Source organism: Oncorhynchus keta, chromosome 26, assembly GCF_023373465.1.
Source record: "Oncorhynchus keta strain PuntledgeMale-10-30-2019 chromosome 26, Oket_V2, whole genome shotgun sequence".
NCBI classification, from domain to species: Eukaryota; Metazoa; Chordata; class Actinopteri; order Salmoniformes; family Salmonidae; genus Oncorhynchus; species Oncorhynchus keta.
In genome coordinates, this window is record NC_068446.1 from 3,691,129 (window position 1) to 3,718,108 (window position 26,980).

At 46.5% G+C, this 26,980-nt stretch overlaps 1 protein-coding gene and 1 long non-coding RNA gene across 6 annotated transcripts in view; both read right to left on the reverse strand.

Annotated features, from left to right (window-relative positions):
* The window catches only part of LOC118358844 (N(G),N(G)-dimethylarginine dimethylaminohydrolase 1-like), a 142,597-nt gene that overhangs the window by 24,891 nt on the left and 90,726 nt on the right, over positions 1-26,980 (reverse strand). For 3 of the 4 annotated variants that reach the window (XM_052480071.1, XM_035736789.2, XM_052480069.1), the window contains exons 2-4: positions 10,953-11,052; positions 10,086-10,159; positions 2,747-2,866 (exon numbers count right to left, since the gene is read on the reverse strand). In XM_052480071.1, the coding sequence (XP_052336031.1) occupies positions 2,747-2,866; positions 10,086-10,159; positions 10,953-11,052 (294 nt within the window). The remainder of the gene's footprint in view (positions 1-2,746; positions 2,867-10,085; positions 10,160-10,952; positions 11,053-26,980) is intronic. The other variant, XM_052480070.1, reaches the window with a different exon arrangement.
* Positions 22,194-26,496, reverse strand: LOC127911981 (uncharacterized). 2 transcript variants are annotated; one of them, XR_008079937.1, is made up of 3 exons: positions 24,853-25,219; positions 23,498-23,731; positions 22,194-22,372 (listed from the first exon to the last, which is right to left on the reverse strand). It is a non-coding gene; the product is annotated as an uncharacterized LOC127911981 (long non-coding RNA). The 2 variants fall into 2 exon arrangements; XR_008079938.1 differs by lacking the exon at positions 22,194-22,372 and adding an exon at positions 26,364-26,496 and having other exon boundaries at positions 23,408-23,731; positions 24,853-24,969.

The following is a 26,980-nucleotide window of genomic DNA, read 5'->3' on the forward strand; positions in this document are numbered from 1 at the left end:
CGGTGCCACGTTGAAAGTCACTGAGTTCTTCATTAAGGACACTCTGCTGCCAATGTTTTGCCTACGGAGATTGCATGGCTGTCTGCTCGATTTCATACTCCTGTCAGCAACGGGTGATGCTGAAATAGCCGACTCCACTCATTTTTAAGGGGTCGCTAGCTAGCATGCACGGACATTTGCATGCTTGTGTTGCTATGGTTACACAGTAACAGAAGCTGTCAGGAGCAGTCTGACTCTCAAAATAGACCAAAAACAACATTTTAGATACTTGCTTATGAAATGTCTTCCCACATCCCTCGAATTGGTGCTGGCTGGCGCACATTGTGGCATTGTTGACAAATTGGCTATTTTAATGTGGAGATATCGTTTTTCCCTGATTCACTTCCATTAATCAAAGGAGGAGTAGGATAATGGTAGCTCGGTGGCTTCAAAGGCTCTTATTGGCCAAGACATAGTGTAGGCTATCCAGGGTTTATATACAATGCCTTCAGAAAGCATTCATACACTTTAACTTATTCCACAGTTTGTTGTTACAGCCTGAATTCAAAAATCTACACACAATAACCCATAATGACAAAGTGAAAACATGTTTTTAGAAATGTTTGCAAATTTATTAAAAATGAATTACAGAAATATCTCATTTACATAAGTATTCACACCCCTGAGTCAATACATTGCAAAAGCACCTTTGGCAGCGATTACAGCTGCGAGTCTTTCAAGGTAAGTCTCTTAAGACCTTTTCACACCTGGTAGTTGATCATTACTAGACAACCTTTTTCAGGTCTTGCCAAAACTGTAACTCTGCCACTCAGTAACATTCACTGTCTTCTTGGTAAGTGTGTTTTAGGTTATTGTCCTGCTGAAAGGTGAATTCATCTCCCAGTATCTGGTGGAGAGCAGACCGAACCAGGTTTTCCTCTAGGATTTTGCTTGTTCTTTTTAAAAATAATTTTAAACAATTACATGCATACCCATAACATGATTCAACCACCACTGTGCTTGAAAATATGGAGAGTATTTCTCAGTAATGTGTTGTATTGGGCTTTCCCCAAACATAACACTTTGTTTTCAGGACAAAATGTTAATTGCTTTTCCACATTTTTTTTGCAGTATTACTTGAATATTGCCTCGTTGCAAACAGGATGTTTTGGAATACGTTTATTATTTTCACTCTGTCAATTAGGTATTGTGGAGTAACCATTCAATTCTAACTGTTTTAAAGTCACCATATTTAATCAATTCACCATGCTCAAATGGATGTTCAATATGTGTGCGAGACATTGGAAAACCTCGCAGGTTTTTGTAGTTGAATCTGTATTTAAAACTCACTACTCGACTAAAGAACCTTACAGATAATTGTATGTATGTATGTGTTTTTCCTTCAAAAAACACAATCCCACTTTGACATTATGTGGGCCAGCGATTTATAAAACTTTAAATTCAGGCTGTAACAATAAAATGTGGAAAAAGTGAAGGGGTGTGAATACTTTCTGAAGTCACTGTACATAATTGATTTCCACATATAATTAATATAATAATAATATAATAATATAATATATGCCATTTAGCAGACGCTTTTATCCAAAGCAACTTACAGTCATGTGTGCATACATTCTACGTATGGGTGGTCCCGGGAATCGAACCCACTACCCTGGCGTTACAAGCGCCATGCTCTACCAACTGAGCTACAGAAGGACCACAAAGAAAGAAATTAGATTTTTATTCCATAAAGACTGTAATTGTGTCTTGTGAATATTGTATATTGTATAAAAATGATTTCAGCCATGTTCCATATTAAAAAGTGAAGTGCCACTTATAGTTTACCACGTAGAGTAGGCAACAGGGAATATGTTCCTCCACTGATCTTGGCATCTGAGATATCCAGCAGTGTTTGTGTTTTTTTATAAAAAAAATATATAAAATTCTCCCCAATTTCGTGGTATCCAATTGTTAGTAATTACTGTCTTGTCTCATTGCCACAACTCCCGTACGGGATCGGGAGAGACGAAGGTCGAGAGCCAATGCGCCCTCTGAAACACAACCCAACCAAGCCGCACTGCTTCTTAACACAGCTCGCATCCAACCCGGAAGCCAGCCGCACCAATGTGTCGGAGGAAACACAGTACACCTCGCGACCTGGTCAGCATGCACTGCACCCAGCCCGCCACAGGAGTCACTAGTGCGCGATGAAACAAGGATATCCCTACCGGCCAAACCCTCCCTAACACGGACGACGCTAGGCCTATTGTGCGTCGCCCCACGGACCTTCCGGTTTCGGCCGGCTGCGACAGAGCCAGGTCTTTGTGTTTTTAAATTTAAGACGAGCATACATTGTCAAATTGTAAACTGACAAAAATGTTTCAAGTTAGAAGCCATTAGTTAATATACAGCACCAACTACATAAACTGATAGGGTCCATTATCTGCTACCTGGACTTATAAACATTGACTTATGATTATGGGTAACTTGAAATAGCTCTTGAAAAGAGAAAGCAATTAAGCACCGTACTGTTTAAATAATTTTTTGTTGTATGAGAATGACCACCACAAATTGAACTTGAAGAAAATCTATTGGGATGAGATAGGAGTTTTATTTCAGTTATGTTTTCTGCAAACGCTATTAAACATGTATTAATCTAAACATAATTTACAAGATGCTGCAAAGGAAAGTAAGAAAGTAAGTCCAACTCTGTCCTCTGAACATAGACCTATCTTGCATGACCCATGCACTCAATGGTGACTGATACCTTCAGGGCTTTCTGTGCCGGTTCGCTGGTGCCAATCACGATGAGGCCTGGTCCTCCCATGCTGCAAAAGCTCTTCAGGTGTAGGCCATCAGTGACAGGGACAGTGGATACGGCATAGTCCTGCAAACACACAACAACCCTACTGCATTACAGGGACCGTGGACATAGTCCTGCAAACACACAACAAACCTACTGGATTACACAGCATAGTCCTGCAAACATGCAAGCCCTAACATCATTGGACTAGACAGGTCCCAGTGGGAAAGGTAACCGAACCGGCATTGGTTGAGAGTCTTAGAGATGAGGTCCCTAAAGCCCCAGGCCACTGGTTGGTTGAGATTCTGAGGTCACCAGAGCCCCAGGCCACTGGTTGGTTGAGATTCTGAGGTCACCAGAGCCCCAGGCCACTGGTTAGTTGAGATTCTGAGGTCACCAGAGCCCCAGGCCACTGGCCCCTCCCCTCAGTCTGTAAAAACCTAGCAGGCGTAAATTTAACGCTTGACATTAGATCCCCTATATACTGGTCTCGACGAGAAGAAGCTGTCGGAAAGGTTCTCTTCCGCACTGTTCAACCAATCCAGTAAATGTGGAGTAGGAGGACTTTTTGGGGACTTGGCAGAGGCTAGTATTTACTGGGAGCTGCGTCTTTCTCTGGCCTTGCGTGCCAGACACTCCTATACGGCCGCCTGGCTGCTGCTCAGAGACTGTTGATGTTGAGTGTCATCCTGCTCTGTCTATACGGCCGCCTGGCTGCTGGTCATCCTGCTCTGTTCTGTCTCATCTGCTCCATGGCTATAGTTCTAGTCTAGAGCTCCCTGTTCCATGGTTTGTTTCTGGAGGACCAGACTACTGCTGCTGCTCAGAGAGCGACTGACGATGTGGAGTCATCCTACTTTGGTCTGTCATACCATATCTACCCCATGGTAACAGGGGTTCTGGTGAGCTATTAATTAGCATCTGGAGTAGGTTGTGTTGTGACATGGGTTGGAATCCCAGGTTTACTGAGGCAGGAATGGACATGTTATATGGAGTGTCATCCGCTTTGTCATCCGACCGATATCTTCCACATCATATCTGCCCCTGTTTCTCTGGCCTGGTCCACATTACGTGTGTCATGACTTACATGGACCACCTATTGAGGTGTTAAATGAGGTAAAAGGGAGAGTGGTGTGCCACTTTAACAGTAGGCCTAGATCAAAACAAACCGATCCTCTCTGAAGGAACAGCATTTCCTGACAGTCTGAATGTTTGTTTTACCACTGAGTTTTTAAACTACGATGTGCAACATGTCTCCACGTGCCAATAAATCAGTACTTTTTAGGTTTAAATTGCCGCCGTCTTGGAGCTAGAATTGGGATCATGTATACTGTGCTATTGACTACACACAAAGTAAAGGAGAGCAATGTACAGTACAGCAAATGAGGCATTTCTGGTAAGTGCATTGGGGGCCGCCATCTTTATGCACTTCCACTATTGTCCTTTCCTCCTCATTCCCAGCTCTTCCTTGTCCTCCTTGAGCCCTATCTCAACAGTCAAATAGAAAAACACCCTATTGACAACTCACAATTCATGACAATCACTGGATTAGGCTGCACAAAAATATTTTGAACAATGCATTCCTGCTTGGACATGTTAGATGAACAACTTATTTATTTGGTTTCCTTCCATCTCAGTAGTCTAGTATACAGTCTAAAGCACTTTATAAAAAATATATTGCGTCTCACCGGAAAACCAAATAGTGTGACCAAATTATGAAATAGCTAGCTTGTTAGCGGTGGTGCGCGCTAAATAGCGTTTCAATCGGTGACGTCACTTGCGCTGAGACCTTGAAGTAGTGGTTCCCCTTGCTCTGCAAGGGCCGCGGCTTTTGTGGAGCGATGGGTAACGATGCTTCGTGGGTGACTGTTGTTGATGTGTGCAGAGGGTCCCTGGTTCGCGCCCGGGTATGGGCGAGGGGACGGACTAAAGTTATACTGTTACATCTGCACCAGACAGAACTGTTTAGTTTGTTCTTTGTTTTGGTTTTTGTTCTAGTGTTCAGTTTCTTTATTAAATCTACCATGAACACGTACCACGCTGCACCTTGGTCCTCTTCACCTTCTTCCACCTATGAATATCGTTACAGCTATCTCCTGGCTGCATTTACCCACCAGATTCAGTAGCTTGAACCCCCACCCCCAAAAAGTTTGAAAATCCTATTGATAACCCCATTAGATTCTATTGATTCCCACATTTGATCCTATTGATTCCTCCATTAGATCCTATTGATAACCCCATTCGATCCTATTGACAACTCCATTCGATCCTATTGACAACCCCATTAGATTTCTGCCCAAAGTTTAGGGAAAAAAACTAAAAGTGAACATAATTCATGATGGGTTTTTATTTTTATTTCGTTTCAGGGTCTAAGATAATAGTTTCAGTATAGTTTTAGATTTTCATGAAGGTTTGTTAATTCATATTTTTGTTTTCATTATTCGTTTTAATTTACTATAATAACCGTGACTCTCTGGTCTACATATAGACAAGTAACAATCACAAAGAATGTTAGGGTATGGGAGCAGACACAAAGGGCTACTGGGGGTATCAGGCATGAAACAATTGCCTTAGGTGTCTGGTTTATGAGATAGCTAACCATAAAGGACATTTGATTGTTCATAAATATGTGGGGATAACTCATAAATTATATGCAAAATATGATATGGACAGTGTTTTTGTATGAGTCTAAATGAGTCTAAACAGGAAGGAGGTGAAATCTAGTTCTTTGTTTAAACCGTGTGGTGATACGGAATTTAAAATTGTATATCCTCTGCGCGGTGGATAAGCTTTTTTCCGACCGCCACACAAAGTCATTCATTAATAGTGCCTTTGTGCTATAAAATGTCTCGCAACTTGCGAGGTGATATTTTGATGTCTGATAGTGGATTGAAGTTCTCCAAGGTGTACTTTTAAGGTGGTTCCAGGTGAAAGCTATGATCCCTTATTGATGTCACTTATCAAATCCACTTCAATCTGTGTAGATGAAGGGGAGGAGACAGGTTAGCCTTGAGACATGGATTGTGCATGTGTGCCATTCAAAGGGCAAATGGGCATGACAACATATATAAGTGCCTTTGAACTGGATATGGTAGTAGCTGCCAGGGGCACCGGTTTGAGTGTGTCAAGAACTGCAACACTGATGGGGTTTTCACACTCAACAGTTTCCCGTGTGTATTAAGAATGAGAAAGGGAACAGGAATAGGGATACCTAGTCAGTTGCACAACTGAACGCATAAAACTGAAATGTGTCTTCAACATTTAACCCAACAATCTGAATGGTCCACCACCCAAAGGACATCCAGCCATCTTGACACAACTGTAGGAAGCATTGGAGTCAACATGGGCCAGCATCCCTATGGAACTCTTTCGACAACTTGTAGAGTTCATGCTGTGACGAATTGAGGCTGTACTGAGGGCAAAAAGGGGTAACTCAATAATAGGAAGGTGTTCCTTATGTTTTGTACACAGTGTGGATCTTATTGCAAGAACACATAAATAAATCCTTTAGTAGTGCAAGTTATACATGCCTTTTATCTCATAGGTCCTAGGAGTCTGAGGGCTAGGAGTCTGAGGGCTAGAAGTCTGAGGGCTAGGAGTCTGAGGGCTAGAAGTCTGAGGGCTAGAAGTCTGAGGGCTAGGAGTCTGAGGGCTAGGAGTCTGAGGGCTAGAAGTCTGAGGGCTAGGAGTCTGAGGGCTAGGAGTCTGAGGGCTAGAAGTCTGAGGGCTAGAAGTCTGAGGGCTAGGAGTCTGAGGGCTAGAAGTCTGAGGGCTAGAAGTCTGAGGGCTAGGAGTCTGAGGGCTAGGAGTCTGAGGGCTAGGAGTCTGAGGGCTGAGGGCTAAGTCTGAGGGCTAGGAGTCTGAGTCTGAGGGCTAGAAGTCTGAGGGCTAGGAGTCTGAGGGCTAGGAGTCTGAGGGCTAGGAGTCTGAGGGCTGAGGGCTAGGAGTCTGAGGGCTAGGAGTCTGAGGGCTAGAAGTCTGAGGGCTAGGAGTCTGAGGGCTAGGAGTCTGAGGGCTAGGAGTCTGAGGGCTAGAAGTCTGAGGGCTAGAGGTCTGAGGGCTAGGAGTCTGAGGGCTAGAAGTCTGAGGGCTAGAAGTCTGAGGGCTAGGAGTCTGAGGGCTAGAAGTCTGAGGGCTAGGAGTCTGAGGGCTAGAAGTCTGAGGGCTAGGAGTCTGAGGGCTAGAAGTCTGAGGGCTAGGAGTCTGAGGGCTAGAAGTCTGAGGGCTAGAAGTCTGAGGGCTAGGAGTCTGAGGGCTAGAAGTCTGAGGGCTAGGAGTCTGAGGGCTAGGAGTCTGAGGGCTAGGAGTCTGAGGGCTAGGAGTCTGAGGGCTAGGAGTCTGAGGGCTAGGAGTCTGAGGGCTAGGAGTCTGAGGGCTAGAAGTCTGAGGGCTAGAAGTCTGAGGGCTAGGAGTCTGTGGGCTCCTTCTGATTTGACCAACATGACTGATACATTTCTTGATTGTTTATAGGTAAATAAAGGTAGATTCTGAAAGGCAGAATGTGCAAAATCACTTTCCCTTCCACTTCTGATGTGATGATGGATTTGGTATCCCATGGGCTGATGCTAACTATAAACAGGTTTACCACATTGGCAGCTGGTGGTATACTGACAGGGGGTACATGGTATGCTCCAGGTATGGGGTTTGAGAACATATACCAAGGATGGGCACCATCAGGATATTGAGCTGGAGCTAGTGTAGCTTGACTGAGGTGGAGCTGAGGTGGAGCTAGCACAGCATGACCTGGGGCTAGCTGAGGTGGAGCTAGCACAGCATGACCTGGGGCTAGCTGAGGTGGAGCTAGCACAGCATGACCTGGGGCTAGCTGAGGTGGAGCTAGCACAGCATGACCTGGGGCTAGCTGAGGTGGAGCTAGTGTAGCTTGACCTGGGGCTAGCTGAGGTGGAGCTAGCACAGCATGACCTGGGGCTAGCTGAGGTGGAGCTAGCACAGCATGACCTGGGGCTAGCGGTTGAGGTGGAGCTAGTGTAGCTTGACCTGGGGTTAACAGTTGAGGTGGTGCTAGCACGGTTTGACCAGGGGCTATCTGAGGTTAAGAAAGGGCTAGTGTAACATGACCAGGGGCTAGCAGAGGTAGAGGGGGATCGAGATCATAGGGGTTTGGGCAAAAGACCGTCTTCTCTCCTCCATGGCCCGGAGACCAATAAGTAGTAGAGGAGTGCATCAATTCGTTAGTATGCAAAAAGAAGTGTCCTCCCCTCCTCAATAGCCACCTTTTCATCGAGGATACTCATGTGCATCCCAGCGCAGAAGTGTGTTTAAATCTGCCACATCTCCTTTGAATCAGCTTTTGTTTTGTCAGAGGAGAAAAACGTGCACACGTTTGAAAAACGCTCATCCATGTTCACTCTCCTCGATTAACTTGGACCTTTTTCAAAAGGAGGTGAGAGAGGACACAGGAGGGGACCATTTGAGGGAGAAGTTCAAATAGAGCTACAACTTCCACACAGGAGTATCAGAGGAATCATTAATTACTTTGTCAAGTTCAGTTCAGCCATGGTTCTATAGTCAAAAACATTGAACAAATAAAACTTTACCAAACAAATGGTGAAACCCGGAAGTACAAAGGGAGACTCAACACATACGGTTTAATAGGGCGATGAGGACGCGCCCATATTCAGCACCGCTGAATGGACAGCGCTTCTCCTGCATCTCCACTCATTGAGACAGGTATAGCGGAGCTCTGTGGTGCTGAAATGGAAAGCGCCTCTGTCCAGTTGGCAATGGATATTTCCCATTTGAGGGTATTTTGACATTATAAGCACAGTTCAATACAGTCCTCATTCCTTTATGAAGCGGCAGTTTAGCCCAAACAGTGACTCAGAAAAGATAGCAGCAGGCAAATGTCCTCCCCTGAGCTTATCGTGAGACACATGATAACAACCCTTCATATCCCATGGACAATCCTAGAGTTGTGTTCAGCAGAGAGAGAAGTTTTGAGTGAAGATTCCTTACAATGTTAACTGCCCTACTTGTAATACATGTTCATTCATTTACAGGGAGATGGCAAATACCCGCTAGCCCCAGGTCAATTAGTGGATTTCGGCGATTTCTGCCCCAATGCATAGTGCCAACTGTAAAGTTTGGTGGAGGAGGAATAATTAACTCAGGCTGTTTTTCATGGTTCGGGCTAGGCCCATTTGTTCCAGTGAAGGGAAATCTTAGCGCTACCACATACAATGACATTCTAGAGGATTCTGTGTTTCCAACTTTGGGGCAACAGTTTGCGACGGCCCTTTCCTGTTTCTGTATGATAATGCCCTAGTACACAAAGCGAGGTCCATAAAGAAATCGTTTGTCGATCGGTGTGGAAGAACTTGACGAGCTGCACAGAGCCCTGGCCTTAACCCCATCAAACACCTTTGGGATGAATTGGCACACCAACTGAGAGCCAGGCCTAATCACCCAACATCAGTGCCAGACCTCTCTGATGCTCTTGTGGCTGAATAGAAGAAAGTCCCTGCAGCAATGTTCCAACATCTAATGGAAAGCCTTCGGATATGAGTGGAGGGTGCTATAGCAACAAAGGGGGGACTAACTCCATATTACTGCCCATGGTTTTAGAATGAGATGTTCAAAGAGCAGGTGTCCACATACCTTTGGCCTGAAGATACAGTATTAAGTGTTATGATCTTGAATGGAAGACAAGACAATAGCCTGGTAGAGATGTCTCCCCATGCACTTTGATCTTCCTCTCGCATGTCCTTCACTCAACAAGGGTAAGAGACTGTCCTTTACATATTTAACCCCCCCAATCACATATGTGGATAATCCTGGCCTGAGCAGAACAGGCTGTAAAAGTATCCTGAATTTAATAAAGGAAGGAGGAAAAACAATGGGAGCTGTAGAGGGGAAAAAGCCTTGTATGTTTTCCAAGAGCCGCATCATCAATACCTGACTTATCAAGGATAATGAATAACAGCGAGAGGCTGAGAGAGATACCGTCGTGGAATTTAAATTGGACACAGACAGGAGCGGAAACAGGGCAGCGAGGAAAGGTCAAATTCCTGTTGGGTGTTGAACTCGCCAGGAAATGACCCCATGAATCAGCAAAAGGCATTCTTTCCCGAAACCACTGGAATCACCCTCTTCTCCTAGCCATACATTCCTGTTTGCCATCTAATCCATTTCCGAGACAATAGCGTATTTAAATGCCTTGAGGCCCTTGAGGCCCCTGAATGAGACCATGATTACCTCAGGGGGGCAGTAATGGTGGCTTGAGGACACAGGAAGTCAGTCTGAATATTCCCAGGGTGCACTGCTCTAGTCTGTTCTCACTCACCTTGAACACATCGGCCAGGATCTCTGCTCCTTTCTGATTGGTGCGTTTGGAAAGCCCCACAAAAAACTCTCTACCTGAGGAGAAACAGACAACAACCTGTGGTCAGTATGGATGGAGAGAAAGATATAACAGAAATAGAGAAGGTACGGCCTGAACGTTTGGGTCGCCACTCAAGAGCATTGCAGAGAGAATGGGCGTAGCCGTTGAGCTTTTATAAATGAGCCGTTAGCGACGACGTTGCCAAGAGGAAATGTTCCTAGCCCTGCTTGCCAAGTGAAACCAATTTCAGCTGGATAGGAGATGGGAGGAACGTACCACAGAGAGCCAGCGTCTAGAAACTCAATTAAGTGTTCTAGTGCTTTTTCCAAGCCCTGCATGGTGTAGAGCATGACCCACATAACATTCACAGGCAAAGCTGCACAACTGTTACAGAATGTACAGAGTAGACCATAATAAAGACCTCACCTCACTAGCACCCTACCTACAGTACGTTCTCAGCAAGTTCATTGTGAGATGACTGTTGTGGAACAAGGTTCCTATTGTGATGAAATAGGGTGTGTGTGTGTGTGAGAGATGGGGGTATAATATTGCCATCTGAGCTAATCATTTTCAATCATGCAACGGGGCAGACTGCTGTAAGGAAAAACACTATTGTGAGGTCACATAGAAAGATATGACAGTCAGCCAGTTGTAATTTGCACACCATTTTTGTTCACCACCTGTGGTGATGGGTCATATCATTTGCATGATCAAGTGGTCATACATGTTTAGCTTTGCTGAATACTGTATCCGTTTCCATAGTGATAACTAAGAGGATGGTGATGCCCGTGGCTTTAAATGGTGTGTGATTAGTGGAACGTTGTGTACCTGTAAAGAGGACGTCTCCTCCGTCCAGAGTGGCGTTCTCATCTGACATCTCAACGATGTTTAGGTCCAGCTCCTTCAGAGCTCGCCGCATGGCCTCCGTCTAGAAAACACACATAGACAGACAGGGTTAAGGCACATACACACACAAGTGCATATCTAGGCGCGTGCAGTCACGGACAGATGTTTATTGCAATGAGATATAGTACACACACATGACACACCAATAGGAGAGCTCTCAATGATATGTGGAAATGAATACCTGGGACAGCCTAATAAACAGCGTCCAGAGATTAAATGAATACCTGGGACAGCCTAATAAACAGCGTCCAGAGATGAAATGAAGGTATTATGCTCAAGTCATCATATTGCTACATAACACGAGCGAAAAGAGGCACATGATCCACCATCAGCCAGGTTCCGGAGTAGAGTACGAAATCACGTAAACCAAACCAGTCTGTCCAAGAGATCATCATGACATCATCTCTGCGAGCCACAAGGTTATGTCATAACAGAGGAAGTATGTAAAACTTTTTATATGGCCACGGTGGTGGAAATGGGGTAGCGAGAGACCCACACTAACCTAAAAAAGGTTTGGCGGATTAAAAAACGATCCATCCAAGTCAAAGTTCCTGGCCCGTTCTCTGGGTCAGCTGCCCCTGTGTGTGTGTCTCCATAGAAGAGGACCAGCTGTTTGGTGGTGGACTGGATTTGGTCAGTATAGCCTGGTCTGAGGTCCGCCTATTCTGGTTTTGACTGTCCCGGGTTTTGGGGGTCCCCAGGGAGCTGTGACTGCCGCGGGGCCTGGGGCCAATGTGATGTTAGTGTAACATCAGTGTTTCCACAGGCCCCTATCTCACCATGACCTCAGCCTAGCTGTTTGCTAATCGAAGGCTTCTGCTTCTCCTCATACCAGACACCCGGGCCAAGCCATGAAGTCATCCAGGTAGAGACTGCCATGCGGGCCACGGCACAGCACAACACAGATAACACAAACGCTTACTCTTTCTCACTCTCCCACACACGAATACATACACTTGCTATGCATTACACACATCCACACACAAATCCAAGACCTCCCTTGGATCCTCAATGAAACATAGTAGAACATGAGGCCCTTTACCCTTTAAGTTCTATGTTTTTTTTTGTTTCTTTTTGGAAGGCTGCAAGGGTTTGTTTTGTAGAGGGACTCTAAGTGTGATTTTGGATGATCTTGTGGCTCTGGCTCTCAGACACAACAGCACCTGTGTAAACAATCATCACACAGACCAGGCCGTACCGGCTGGTTCCTCATCTGCGAAGGCTCAACCTCATTCCACACAAAACTCAACCACTTTTGCAGCATCTCACAGAGCACCAAAGGCATCTCCTCTGCCACCTCATCCACATTTTCCCCCTTTCTTCTCTCTCTCCTCCCTCTTCTGCTCCCAAGAACATTGTCTCCTTTTCACCTATAAGTACACCGTACTCTAGTTCATTAGTGGTCACAAGTAGATACTATGAAGTAACGACTGAATGTCTATCTAATAAACAGCATGGAAAATAGCCGTTTTAATTGGACCAAATATCTATTGAAATTAGAACAGACATGTTTTCCTTCAGAAGGTTGTCAGTGCAACACCTTCAGCACTCCAATTAAGATGCACAGTAAATGCCCTAAGGGTACACAAGTTGTTTCGAATGATCCACAATAGATTTCAGATCTACTTTCCACTTGTCTTTGGCCTCATATTGCGTAAGGAACCAAATCAAATAAGTCAAGATTTCCCCTTTATTCAGTTTCATCTACATTTCTCTCTACTTCTCACTACTCTTCCCTTCTCCCAGGGCTACTCCACCATTCCCCCACAGCCACCCAGCCTCCACCACTGCGGTTGCCCCTCTCCTTCCCCTCTGCCTCCCGATGTGGCACACTGTGACAGGACTGGAGCCTCTGCCATCACAGCTGCAGCCTCCTAGGAATCCTCAACAACCCACCAACTAACGGGCGGGAGTACAAACACACGCACCACGCAGATACGCACGCACACACAGACTAACCCTAACCCCCTTGACTTCACCCCTCAGGCATTTCCTCTGACGTGACCTCACAGGAGGTGATCTGTCCCAGGGACGGCAACTGGGGCCCTCAGGGGCCCGGGAGTCAAACGCACCGACCCCTGAATACAGACAGGCGCTGGGGTGTGTGTGTGTGTGTGTGTGTGTGTGTGTGTGTGTGTGTGTGTGTGTGTGTGTGTGTGTGTGTGTGTGTGTGTGTGTGTGTGTGTGTGTGTGTGTGTGAAATAGAGTGGGGAACAGTTCTGGGGCCCGTCCGTCTCGTTCTTACCACCTGGACCCCCTAAACAGTTCCGGATTAGGTATTTACATTGCATGGATGAGTAAATTAGCCCAGACTGGAAAATACAACTGGGGATGTTCAGTGCATGACAGATACAGACTAGAGGTGTGTGGGTGGTGGACTGGTGGAGGGGTTCCCTAAAGTCAAACAAAGCTCAGAGGGTGTGCAGATACATGCGGTGGAGGGGGAAATATAGGCTAGTACAAGGTTTCCCAAACTCGGTCCTGGGGCCCTTCATGGGTGCACGTTCTGGTATTTGTCCTTGCACTTTAGTGAGTCAATTGTTGTAATAATACTTATTTTGAGAAATAGCGGACCTCGTGTGTACTTCCAGTAATAATGCATATCCCAATATGGTACAGAAACTGTGTGAAAATCTGGATACCGCCCAAGCCTACATCTAGACAGCCTAGTCGAACAGACTGAGTGGCCACCCTGGCTGTTATGTAAAAGAGGGTGCCAGCTCCACTCTCCAACTGATACCCACTCCGCTGCTAAACCGCCCCTGCCCAGGGCTACACGCTGAGAGCTAGGCCCTCCTATGAATGAGAAGGGCCTTTTGAAATTCACAACGGAGTTTTGACTGTTCTGTCCTAGGTACCCTGGTCCCAGATCTGTTTATGCTGTCTTTCCAACTCCTATGGTCACTGTCATGCAAGATAGCACAAACAGATCTGGGACTAGACTACTAATAGTTGGAGCATGAATACAGAAATAAATAGCTTAATTTTTATTCCATGGCCATTGGGTAATTGAGTTGGAACAGGCGAGTTCATGCGGCATCAATGATCGTTGGAGTTTCGGCTGGACATCCCATAGCATAGACGAGGATGAACATAAGACTAATGCAGAGAAGGAAAAGTTAAAGAATGGAATGGGAATGCCAATCAGAATGGGAAAAGGCTAATGACAAAGCTATGCACCCCAGAGAAGCAACAAACACACTGAACTTCATTAGGTATACAAAACATCCAGCTTTATCAGATCTTTCCAGGTATTTAGTACATCTTTGACGTCACGGAAGGACTAGAGAGACGACTGGACTGTCTTTGTTCAGTGATGATAGGAGTAACTTGGAGCCTTAAAAGACTGAGAGGTTTGCTATGGTCAGTGATTCTCACCGAGTGGTTACCTTGGGATTTGCATACTTGGCCTAGAGGGTAACACACTCGCACGCAGGTTGACGTTTATAGTCATGAATCTTGCCCTGTAGGCAGAACTGAGCGATTTCCGCTAGATGGACCAGCTGCAAAGTCAAAATTGTCTATATTCAACAATTCATGAAAACAAAAATGTGCCTTTTGGTCTTAATTTAAGGCTAGTGTTGTGAAGTGTCATGCCACCCCATACAGTCTTCTAACTGTCTCCGTTTACCTTGGGCAACAACCCTTTATAGTCATGAATCTTGCCCTGTAGGCAGAACTGAGCGATTTCCGCTAGATGGACCAGCTGCAAAGTCAAAATTGTCTATATTCAACAATTCATGAAAACAAAAATGTGCCTTTTGGTCTTAATTTAAGGCTAGTGTTGTGAAGTGTCATGCCACCCCATACAGTCTTCTAACTGTCTCCATTTACCTCGGGCAACAACCCTTTCCTCCACACCTGTTTACACTCCCAAATCATCTCTCCTCTGCCCTTTTCACCCCTTTCAGTTCCTTATTGATGCAGCATGCTCCTTCCTACACACTAGGATATTATTTTGGTGATGCCACTGGGTAGCCCTAGCATTCCTCCTGCATTATATGATGAAGTAAGTGCCCTTTGTTATTATACTGTTTGGAGAATGTAAGTCCTAAATAATATATAGTACTTGCCCTATTATTTATTTGTATAGCCATGCCCTCCGTTTTCTAATGATGCTAAATGCTATGGGCCCTTTGTTCTAGTTATGTGTTGGCAGTCTCCTTAGTTTATGTGTTGGCAGTCTCCTTAGTTTATAGATGTTATATGTTAAGTCTATTTATACCCATAGTCACTTGGCACTACCTTGACATGCCTGCACCTTTATGTTAATTTCTTTGTTTTCCTAATGTTTCATTTTTGTATCTCTCATCCAGAACACCACATCCTAAAGCACATCCTTGTTATCCAAATTCTACCTACAGGCCTTACAAGCCCCAACACCTAACCTCATCCTAATGTCCATCCAAACCCTCTCCCCATGTATTCTGTTTGTCCCTGTGTTAAACTGTGTAATAAATACCTCTAAATCTGGATTCCTGCTCCATCTCCTGATTCACGTTATGACCGGTGCACCGTTGTGGCAGAAACAGTCTGGAACCTAGCTTACTGTTCCGCCCTAGTCCTTTTCTTCATGGTCCTTCGAGCCGGATAAGACTGCTGCCTTGGAACCAGACAACCTACCAGAAGGAGGTGCAGGAGTCATCCCCAAAAGCCTTCAAAACGCACACACCGAACCCAGAAACACAAAGAAATCTTCACCCCCTTCCAGTACCAGCTCCTCCTAGGCTAAGAGACATTTAAAGTAATCTACAAGAGAACGCAGGAGCAGCGGGTACAGTGGACCCACATCAAGCTCCTATCTAATCCAGGCTCTGTCGATATCTAATCCAGGCTCTGCCCCTCCAAGCTCCCCTCCTGTGGCCAGCACACCAGACTCTACCAAGCCTCGTCCTCCAGCTCGGATCCAGGGAGCCACCAGTCCAACTCCAACCCAGGGCCTTCCCTTTCCAGTGGTCAGCGTGCCACCTCCGGGCCTTTCCTCTCCAGTAACCAACATGCCAAGCCCTACAGGTCTCCTTTCCTGTGGCAATTGTGCAACCTCCAAGACAGTGGGTGGCCAGCATGCCAACCCCATGCCTTCCGGCTGGCAAAACAAACCCAAGCCGTCCAACTGTCTAGAAACATCAGAGGCCTTCCTCCTTGCACATCCTTGTTACCCATATCCTATCTCCAAGGCTTTACAAGCCTCAACACATCCTACCCACAGGTAACCTTCGTCCACGCCCTCCCCCTATGTGCTCTGTTCGTTACTGTGTTCAACTGTGTAATGATTCACATTCTGACCGATGCACCATGGTGGCCGTCCTGAGCCGAGCTAAGACTGTCCTAGCCCTAGTCTTTTTCTTCAGTTAGGGTAAGCAGTGTGGTTAAGGTTAGGTTAGGGTTTTCTGACTTTGTGCCTGTGCCAGCTAGTGACCAGCTGGAGCTACCTCTAGGGAAAGATTCATAACCTGCCACTCACGCCTGCGCATACACGCACACACAGGTTTTATATTAGTCTTATTTTAAATGAATATAGTTCAGTCCTCGAGCTGTTCTTGTCTAATGTTCTGTATTTTGTCATCTTTTGTTTTGTGCAGACCCCAGGAAGAGTAGCTGCTGCTTTAGCAACAGCTAATGGGGATCCTAATAAAATACTATAAGGGAGAGTATGTTTCTAATTCTCCATTACATACACTGCTCCTCTGGACCGTCCCCTAACATGACTAAACAGGAATAGTATTTTATGAATAGTTCAGTAAAATGGAAGTTGCAGGTAATCGGGAAGCCAAGGAAAAGCACTGAGCATGCAGGCACTGACTGACTGCTGCCTTGAGAGAGATGATGCTCTTTTTCTCACTTTCTCTCACACAACCTAAATGCATGCGCACATGCTTGCAAACACACGCCACATGCACACACAGTACTGTGTCAATTATCTTTGTAACTGAGTTGTTTTTTCACCATTCCTCTGTTAACAGGTTGTGGCAGTGCTATAACCCAGTTCACAGCAGGAATGTGACAAAAAGTATGCTATTTATGCAACAGTCTAGTGAAAATAAACTCTCAATGCCTTGTCCAGGCCAGGCAGGCGGTATCCAAACCAATCCCAAGGCAATACGTTGGAAAAAACCTGCTGCTAAGGTAACCAAGCCATCTCTCTCTCTCGCTCTCTCGCTCGCTCTCTCGCTCTCTCTTTTATTTTGCATAACACACAACTATCTGCTTAGGGATTGCATAAACGTTTGATCAGTAGGTCAAAGTAAAGCAGCCACAGTAGATCATCAAGAACCTCACAGCTGAGCAGAACAACAACCACGGGAGATGTGCCTGTCTCAGCAGCAGAGGAAAGGAGAGGAAACTAGCTAGAGCCAGAGACCTAGATCCAACCGTTGCCAGACTGTCCCAAATAGCATCCCATTTTCAGAGCCCACGGCTCTGTTCAAAAGTAATGCATTATCTAGGGAACAGGGTGTCATTTAGGAGACTAGATCCAACCGCTGCCAGAACGACTTCATTTGGACTCCCAGGATATTCGGAGCTGGAGCAGAAAAATGCCCCAAACAGCCTGTGAGGCTGACATATTTATGGCTTCACTAAGGAGCTGAGTTGGCAGAGCAGGGTGTGGCATGGTGGGGGGCACATTATGGTCTGAGTGTGGATTGTTGTGCAAAAGGAAACTCACATAGAAAACGCTCAGAGTTCGAGTTACAGGGAGATACAAAAAGGGGAGCGAGAGAGAGGAGAGAGAGCATTTAGGGGACTTGGCAAGGTAGGGCTCTCTCTATGTATGTTCCTCCACCCTGTTACCCTAGCGAGCCAGAGTGAGCCCCCAGGTAGCCCCCTTCACCCTGCTTCACCCTGCTGGGGGTACATTTCAGTCCCGTCCCTTGGTGTTACCATGGACCAAACCCTCCCACCCGCTGGGGTGTTAGGCGAGAGGGGAAACCATTATACCTATACCTATTATACCAAACGGAGAGTTTGTTTCCAGCTTTACCAAGGCACCAATCATACCAGCTCAGGCATCTACCTCGGGCATTCAAAGGCTGTTTCTCTGTCACTGTCATTAGATACACGTGTTGAAGACTGGCTTTGTTAAAGGCATCACAATAAGGATGTTCCATTTCTGTGTTTCACTCACACCCCTTCCCTTTCCGGGACGAGTCAACTACCCTTCCACACTGGGAACGAGTCAGAATTGACTCTTTCTAACAAACTAAGAAATACTTCTAGTAAAAAGCACCATCACTATCCATTGGAAAGATGAGTTTCAAGAAACTTTGGCACAGCAACTGTGGAATGGCATCTTTTAAAACAGCATCTTATTCTTAGTGTGCTTCAGTATACAAGGAAAGCCTCATAGGATGTGAACTTTAGAGCTGTATAGATCTAGCACTGTAATCAGCACACAAACTCACTCCCGACACTACTCTGTTATGTAGCCTAGCGACAAGCCAGGGGGGAACCCCAAGATGATCTTCAGAGCTCTAGGCAGCATGCTCTCAGGGAGGGAGACAGATTGGAGGACATGGAAAAACAAGACAAATACATAAAGACGAGAATGGGAATGAGTGGAATAAGAGATAATTTTTCAAGACACCTCAATTCTTTCAAGACCCCCCCCACACACACACACACAGAGCTCTACTACAACAAACAAAGGTATCAGCATTGCCGGCCCAGGGCCAGCATTCCAGTCTCAGGGAAAATAAAGCTTCTCCTTCCAACCTCCAATCTCCCCCCTTATATCAGCAGCAGAGCCAGAAAGATACGTGTGTATGTTTTTGTAGTAGCTGTGTGTCTCTCACACACAACCTCACACTGCGATGGCTCCACAAATATAGAAAGTAGAACTGCAGGGCAACAGGGTTTGTTGAAGGTGGGTGTATGAGTGGGGGGTATGGGTTGCCTCTCCTGTATCCCCCCCACGTATTGCCCTGACCACCAGGGACTATATCTATGCCACCCCCCCCACACACACACACACACTCCTCTACCCCAACACAGGAGGTGAAACAATAAACACACCCCCTAAGGAGGATTACAGTGGGCCCTTGCCTGGCCGCCTCTGCCTGATCAGAAATAACATTCCGTTCATCAGTGAGGGAGCACGCACACACGCACACACGCACACACAGCTCTGTACCCCCAGCCGGTCAGTCACGCCATCATACAACAGGCCCTTAGAGAGAAGACAAAACGGCTGGCATTCACTTTCAAGGGCTCTGTTAAATCGTACTGACACAATGATACATTCTGTGACCAGATGGGTTTAACGACAACAATGTAGGCCAGAAGCTAACTTCAAAAAGGGGAACATAAATTTGAACATGATTGCCTTTGAAGGTCCTTTGATCTATAAAGTAAAAAGCCTGGACGAAGATAGGTTGCCCGAATGTGTAGGCGCCTAACGAGAGGTGGCCCCACTAACTCACCTCCCACACTTGTTGAATAGTGACTTTACTCTCCCTTTCTCTGGCTACTATAGGGGGAAAAACCTATTCCCAGACCACCTTTGGCCTACCTGGCCAGGTATACAGGACCACCCACATCTTTAGTGGAGCAGTGAATTACTAAAACACTGACCTGACTGGATCCACCATCCCAAACACTCACCCTCCAACCCAACCCCCCTCCCCCGATATAGCATGTTGTGTGTGTCTACAACTCCACAAGCTTCTATCAAGATTGTAAAATGTTTGGCAAGGGACTTCTAGACAAACTAAAAGACACTGTTAGGCAGAGTTTGTCTGGACGAGAGTTAGAGGAAACAGGGGGAAATTGTTCAGTGAAGCTCATGAACACTCACCACACACATGTACGCACACACACACTGAATCATAGAGCTCCAAACAAATACTTTTCCTGAATGTCTCCCAGAGCGTGACCCCAGATGACTCTTCCAGAGGGGCTAATGGAAAAAATCTGGTTTGACGCTTTGAGAGAATCAGAGATGAGACAGAAGAAACAGAAAGAGATAGGTAGTTTAGACTGCGGTAAAATAGGCAGAGAGATAGAGAAAGGAGATAGAGAAAGGAGATAGAGAGAGAGAGAAAGGAGATAGAGAAAGGAGATAGAGAGAGAGAGACGAGTCATGGGTGAGGAGGTGATGATACTAATGCTATCACTAAAAGAATCCCCATCTCATCTCTAATCCTCCAATGACCGGAAGAGGGAGGCTGGACAGGGTGAGGTCAGCCCTTGCAGGGTTAGCCTGCTCTGGGCCTCTAGGAGAGAGACCCTGTTCATGGAGGTCAGAGGAACCACTGGTCTCCAGAGGATACTGATAATGAGTAATTCAGAAGAAATGTCTGTACAGTGTACAGTCATGGCCAAAAGTCGAGAATGACACAAATATACATTTTCATAAAGTTTTCTGCTTCAGTGTCTTTAGATATTTCTGTCAGATGTTACTATGGAATACTGAAGTATAATTACAAAGCATTTCATGAGTGTCAAAGGCTTTTATTGACAATTACATGAAGTTGATGCAAAGAGTCAATATTTGCAGTGTTGACCCTTCTTCTTCAAGACCTCTGCAATCTGCCCCGGCACGCTGTCATTTAACTTCTGGGCCACATCCTGACTGATGGTAGCCCATTCTTGCATAATCAATGCTTGGAGTTAGTCAGAATGTGTAGGGTTTTGTTTGTCCACAACCCTAACCTTGAGGATTGACCACAAGTTCTCAATGGTATTAAGGTCTGGGGAGTTTCCTGGCCATGGACTCAAAATATCAATGTTTTGTTCCCCAAGCCACTTAGTTATCACTTTCTCCTTATGGCAAGGTGCTCCATCATGCTGGAAAAGGCATTGTTCATCACCAAACTATTCCTGGATGGTTGTGTTGGACAATGTGTTGGTACCATTCTTTATTCATGGCTGTGTTCTTAGGCAAAATGGTGAGTGAGCCCACTCCCTTGGCTGAGAAGCAACCCCACACATGAATGGTCTCAGGATGCTTTACTGTTGGCATGACACAGGACTGATGGTAGCGCTCACCTTGTCTTCTCCGGACAAGCTTTTTTTCCGGATGCCCCAAACAATCGGAAAGGGGACTCATCTGAGAAAATGACTTTACCCCAGTCCTCAGTAGTCCAATCCCTGTACCTTTTGCAGACTATCAGTCTGTCCCTGATATTTTTCCTGGAGAGAATTGGCTTCTTTGTTGCCCTTCTTGACACCAGGCCATCCTGAGTCTTCGCCTCATTGTGTGTGCAGATGCACTCACACCTACCTACTGCCATTCCCGAGCAAGCCGTGGTGCCCCGATCCCACAGCTGAATCAACTTTAGGAGAAGGTCCAAGCCTTTAACCAACAATGTTTTCAGAAAATATCAACAAAAAAAAGTAAGCGATAAGAAAAACAAACAATTGAGGAGCAGAAGTAAATAACAATAACAACAATAACGGGCTATATACAGGGGGTACCGGTTCAGAGTCAATGTGGAGGCTATATACAGGGGGTACCGGTTCAGAGTCAATGTGGAGGCTATATACAGGGGGTACCGGTACAGAGTCAATGTGGAGGCTATATACAGGGGGTACCGGTTCAGAGTCAATGTGGAGGGTATATACAGGGGGTACCGGTTCAGAGTCAATGTGGAGGCTATATACAGGGTATTACGGTACAGAGTCAATGTGGAGGCTATATACAGGGGGTACCAGTACAGAGTCAATGTGGAGGTTATATACAGGGGGTACCGGTTCAGAAAATGTGGAGGCTATATACAGGGGGTACCGGTTCAGAAAATGTGGAGGCTATATACAGGGGGTACCGGTTCAGAGTCAATGTGGAGGCTATATACAGGGGGTACCGGTTCATAGTCAATGTGGAGGCTATATACAGGGGTACCGGTTCAGAAAATGTGGAGGCTATATACAGGGGGTACCGGTAAAGAGTCAATGTGGAGGCTATATACAGGGGGTACCGGTACAGAGTCAATGTGGAGGCTATATACAGGGGTACCGGTTCAGAGTCAATGTGGAGGCTATATACAGGGGGGTACCGGTTCAGAGTCAATGTGGAGGCTATATACAGGGGGTACCTGTACAGAGTCAATGTGGAGGCTATATACAGGGGTACCTGTACAGAGTCAATGTGGAGGCTATATACAGGGGGTACCGGTACAGAGTCAATGTGGAGGCTATATACAGGGGGTACCTGTACAGAGTCAATGTGGAGGCTATATACAGGGGTACCTGTACAGAGTCAATGTGGAGGCTATATACAGGGGTACCGGTACAGAGTCAATGTGGAGGCTATATACAGGGGGTACCTGTACAGAGTCAATGTGGAGGCTATATACAGGGGGTACCGGTACAGAGTCAATGTGGAGGCTATATACAGGGGGTACCTGTACAGAGTCAATGTGGAGGCTATATACAGGGGGTACCTGTACAGAGTCAATGTAGAGGCTATATACAGGGGGTACCGGTACAGAGTCAACGTGGAGGCTATATACAGGGGGTACCGGTTCAGAGTCAATGTGGAGGCTATATACAGGGGGTACCGGTACAGAGTCAACGTGGAGGCTATATACAGGGGGTACCGGTTCAGAGTCAATGTGGAGGCTATATACAGGGGGTACCGGTTCAGAGTCAACGTGGAGGCTATATACAGGGTATTACGGTACAGAGTCAACGTGGAGGCTATATACAGGGGGTACCGGTTCAGAGTCAATGTGGAGGCTATATACAGGGGGTACCGGTTCAGAGTCAATGTGGAGGCTATATACAGGGTATTACGGTACAGAGTCAATGTGGAGGCTATATACAGGGGGTACCAGTACAGAGTCAATGTGGAGGTTATATACAGGGGGTACCTGTTCAGAAAATGTGGAGGCTATATACAGGGGGTACCGGTTCAGAAAATGTGGAGGCTATATACAGGGGGTACCGGTTCAGAGTCAATGTGGAGGCTATATACAGGGGGTACCGGTTCAGAGTCAATGTGGAGGCTATATACAGGGGGTACCGGTTCAGAGTCAATGTGGAGGCTATATACAGGGGGTACCGGTTCAGAGTCAATGTGGAGGCTATATACAGGGGGTACCGGTTCAGAGTCAATGTGGAGGCTATATACAGGGTATTACGGTCCAGAGTCAATGTGGAGGCTATATACAGGGGGTACCAGTACAGAGTCAATGTGGAGGCTATATACAGGGGGTACCGGTTCAGAGTCAATGTGGAGCCTATATACAGGGGGTACCGGTTCATAGTCAATGTGGAGGCTATATACAGGGGGTACCGGTTCAGAAAATGTGGAGGCTATATACAGGGGGTACCGGTAAAGAGTCAATGTGGAGGCTATATACAGGGGGTACCGGTACAGAGTCAATGTGGAGGCTATATACAGGGGGTACCGGTTCAGAGTCAATGTGGAGGCTATATACAGGGGGTACCGGTTCAGAGTCAATGTGGAGGCTATATACAGGGGGTACCTGTACAGAGTCAATGTGGAGGCTATATACAGGGGGTACCTGTACAGAGTCAATGTGGAGGCTATATACAGGGGGTACCGGTACAGAGTCAATGTGGAGGCTATATACAGGGGGTACCTGTACAGAGTCAATGTGGAGGCTATATACAGGGGGTACCTGTACAGAGTCAATGTGGAGGCTATATACAGGGGGTACCTGTACAGAGTCAATGTGGAGGCTATATACAGGGGGTACCTGTACAGAGTCAATGTGGAGGCTATATACAGGGGGTACCTGTACAGAGTCAATGTGGAGGCTATATACAGGGGTACCTGTACAGAGTCAATGTGGAGGCTATATACAGGGGGTACCTGTACAGAGTCAATGTAGAGGCTATATACAGGGGGTACCGGTACAGAGTCAACGTGGAGGCTATATACAGGGGGTACCGGTTCAGAGTCAATGTGGAGGCTATATACAGGGGGTACCGGTACAGAGTCAACGTGGAGGCTATATACAGGGGGTACCGGTTCAGAGTCAATGTGGAGGCTATATACAGGGGGTACCGGTTCAGAGTCAACGTGGAGGCTATATACAGGGTATTACGGTACAGAGTCAATGTGGAGGCTATATACAGGGGGTATCGGTTCAGAGTCAATGTGGAGGCTATATACAGGGGGTACCGGTTCAGAGTCAATGTGGAGGCTATATACAGGGTATTACGGTACAGAGTCAATGTGGAGGCTATATACAGGGGTACCAGTACAGAGTCAATGTGGAGGTTATATACAGGGGGTACCGGTTCAGAAAATGTGGAGGCTATATACAGGGGGTACCGGTTCAGAAAATGTGGAGGCTATATACAGGGGGTACCGGTTCAGAGTCAATGTGGAGCCTATATACAGGGGGTACCGGTTCAGAGTCAATGTGGAGACTATATACAGGGGGTACCGGTTCAGAGTCAATGTGGAGGCTATATACAGGGGGTACCGGTTCAGAGTCAATGTGGAGGCTATATACAGGGGGTACCGGTTCAGAGTCAATGTGGAGGCTATATACAGGGTATTACGGTCCAGAGTCAATGTGGAGGCTATATACAGGGGTACCAGTACAGAGTCAATGTGGAGGTTATATACAGGGGGTACCGGTTCAGAGTCAATGTGGAGCCTATATACAGGGGGTACCGGTTCATAGTCAATGTGGAGGCTATATACAGGGGGTACCGGTTCAGAAAATGTGGAGGCTATATACAGGGGGTACCGGTAAAGAGTCAATGTGGAGGCTATATACAGGGGGTACCGGTACAGAGTCAATGTGGAGGCTATATACAGGGGGTACCGGTTCAGAGTCAATGTGGAGGCTATATACAGGGGTACCGGTTCAGAGTCAATGTGGAGGCTATATACAGGGGGTACCTGTACAGAGTCAATGTGGAGGCTATATACAGGGGGTACCTGTACAGAGTCAATGTGGAGGCTATATACAGGGGGTACCGGTACAGAGTCAATGTGGAGGCTATATACAGGGGGTACCTGTACAGAGTCAATGTGGAGGCTATATACAGGGGGTACCTGTACAGAGTCAATGTGGAGGCTATATACAGGGGGTACCTGTACAGAGTCAATGTGGAGGCTATATACAGGGGGTACCTGTACAGAGTCAATGTGGAGGCTATATACAGGGGGTACCTGTACAGAGTCAATGTGGAGGCTATATACAGGGGGTACCTGTACAGAGTCAATGTGGAGGCTATATACAGGGGGTACCTGTACAGAGTCAATGTAGAGGCTACATACAGGGGGTACCGGTACAGAGTCAACGTGGAGGCTATATACAGGGGGTACCGGTTCAGAGTCAATGTGGAGGCTATATACAGGGGGTACCGGTACAGAGTCAACGTGGAGGCTATATACAGGGGGTACCGGTTCAGAGTCAATGTGGAGGCTATATACAGGGGGTACCGGTTCAGAGTCAACGTGGAGGCTATATACAGGGTATTACGGTACAGAGTCAACGTGGAGGCTATATACAGGGGGTATCGGTTCAGAGTCAATGTGGAGGCTATATACAGGGGTACCGGTTCAGAGTCAATGTGGAGGCTATATACAGGGTATTACGGTACAGAGTCAATGTGGAGGCTATATACAGGGGTACCAGTACAGAGTCAATGTGGAGGTTATATACAGGGGGTACCGGTTCAGAAAATGTGGAGGCTATATACAGGGGGTACCGGTTCAGAAAATGTGGAGGCTATATACAGGGGGTACCGGTTCAGAGTCAATGTGGAGCCTATATACAGGGGGTACCGGTTCAGAGTCAATGTGGAGACTATATACAGGGGGTACCGGTTCAGAGTCAATGTGGAGGCTATATACAGGGGGTACCGGTTCAGAGTCAATGTGGAGGCTATATACAGGGGGTACCGGTTCAGAGTCAATGTGGAGGCTATATACAGGGTATTACGGTACAGAGTCAATGTGGAGGCTATATACAGGGGGTACCAGTACAGAGTCAATGTGGAGGTTATATACAGGGGGTACCGGTTCAGAAAATGTGGAGGCTATATACAGGGGGTACAGGTTCAGAAAATGTGGAGGCTATATACAGGGGGTACCGGTTCAGAGTCAATGTGGAGCCTATATACAGGGGGTACCGGTTCATAGTCAATGTGGAGGCTGGCTATATACAGGGGGTACCGGTTCAGAAAATGTGGAGGCTATATACAGGGGGTACCGGTAAAGAGTCAATGTGGAGGCTATATACAGGGGGTACCGGTACAGAGTCAATGTGGAGGCTATATACAGGGGGTACCGGTTCAGAGTCAATGTGGAGGCTATATACAGGGGTACCGGTTCAGAGTCAATGTGGAGGCTATATACAGGGGGTACCTGTACAGAGTCAATGTGGAGGCTATATACAGGGGTACCTGTACAGAGTCAATGTGGAGGCTATATACAGGGGGTACCGGTACAGAGTCAATGTGGAGGCTATATACAGGGGGTACCTGTACAGAGTCAATGTGGAGGCTATATACAGGGGGTACCTGTACAGAGTCAATGTGGAGGCTATATACAGGGGTACCTGTACAGAGTCAATGTGGAGGCTATATACAGGGGGTACCTGTACAGAGTCAATGTGGAGGCTATATACAGGGGTACCTGTACAGAGTCAATGTGGAGGCTATATACAGGGGTACCTGTACAGAGTCAATGTGGAGGCTATATACAGGGGGTACCTGTACAGAGTCAATGTGGAGGCTATATACAGGGGGTACCGGTACAGAGTCAACGTGGAGGCTATATACAGGGGGTACCGGTTCAGAGTCAATGTGGAGGCTATATACAGGGGGTACCGGTACAGAGTCAACGTGGAGGCTATATACAGGGGGTACCGGTTCAGAGTCAATGTGTAGGCTATATACAGGGGGTAACGGTTCAGAGTCAACGTGGAGGCTATATACAGGGTATTACGGTACAGAGTCAACGTGGAGGCTATATACAGGGGGTATCGGTTCAGAGTCAATGTGGAGGCTATATACAGGGG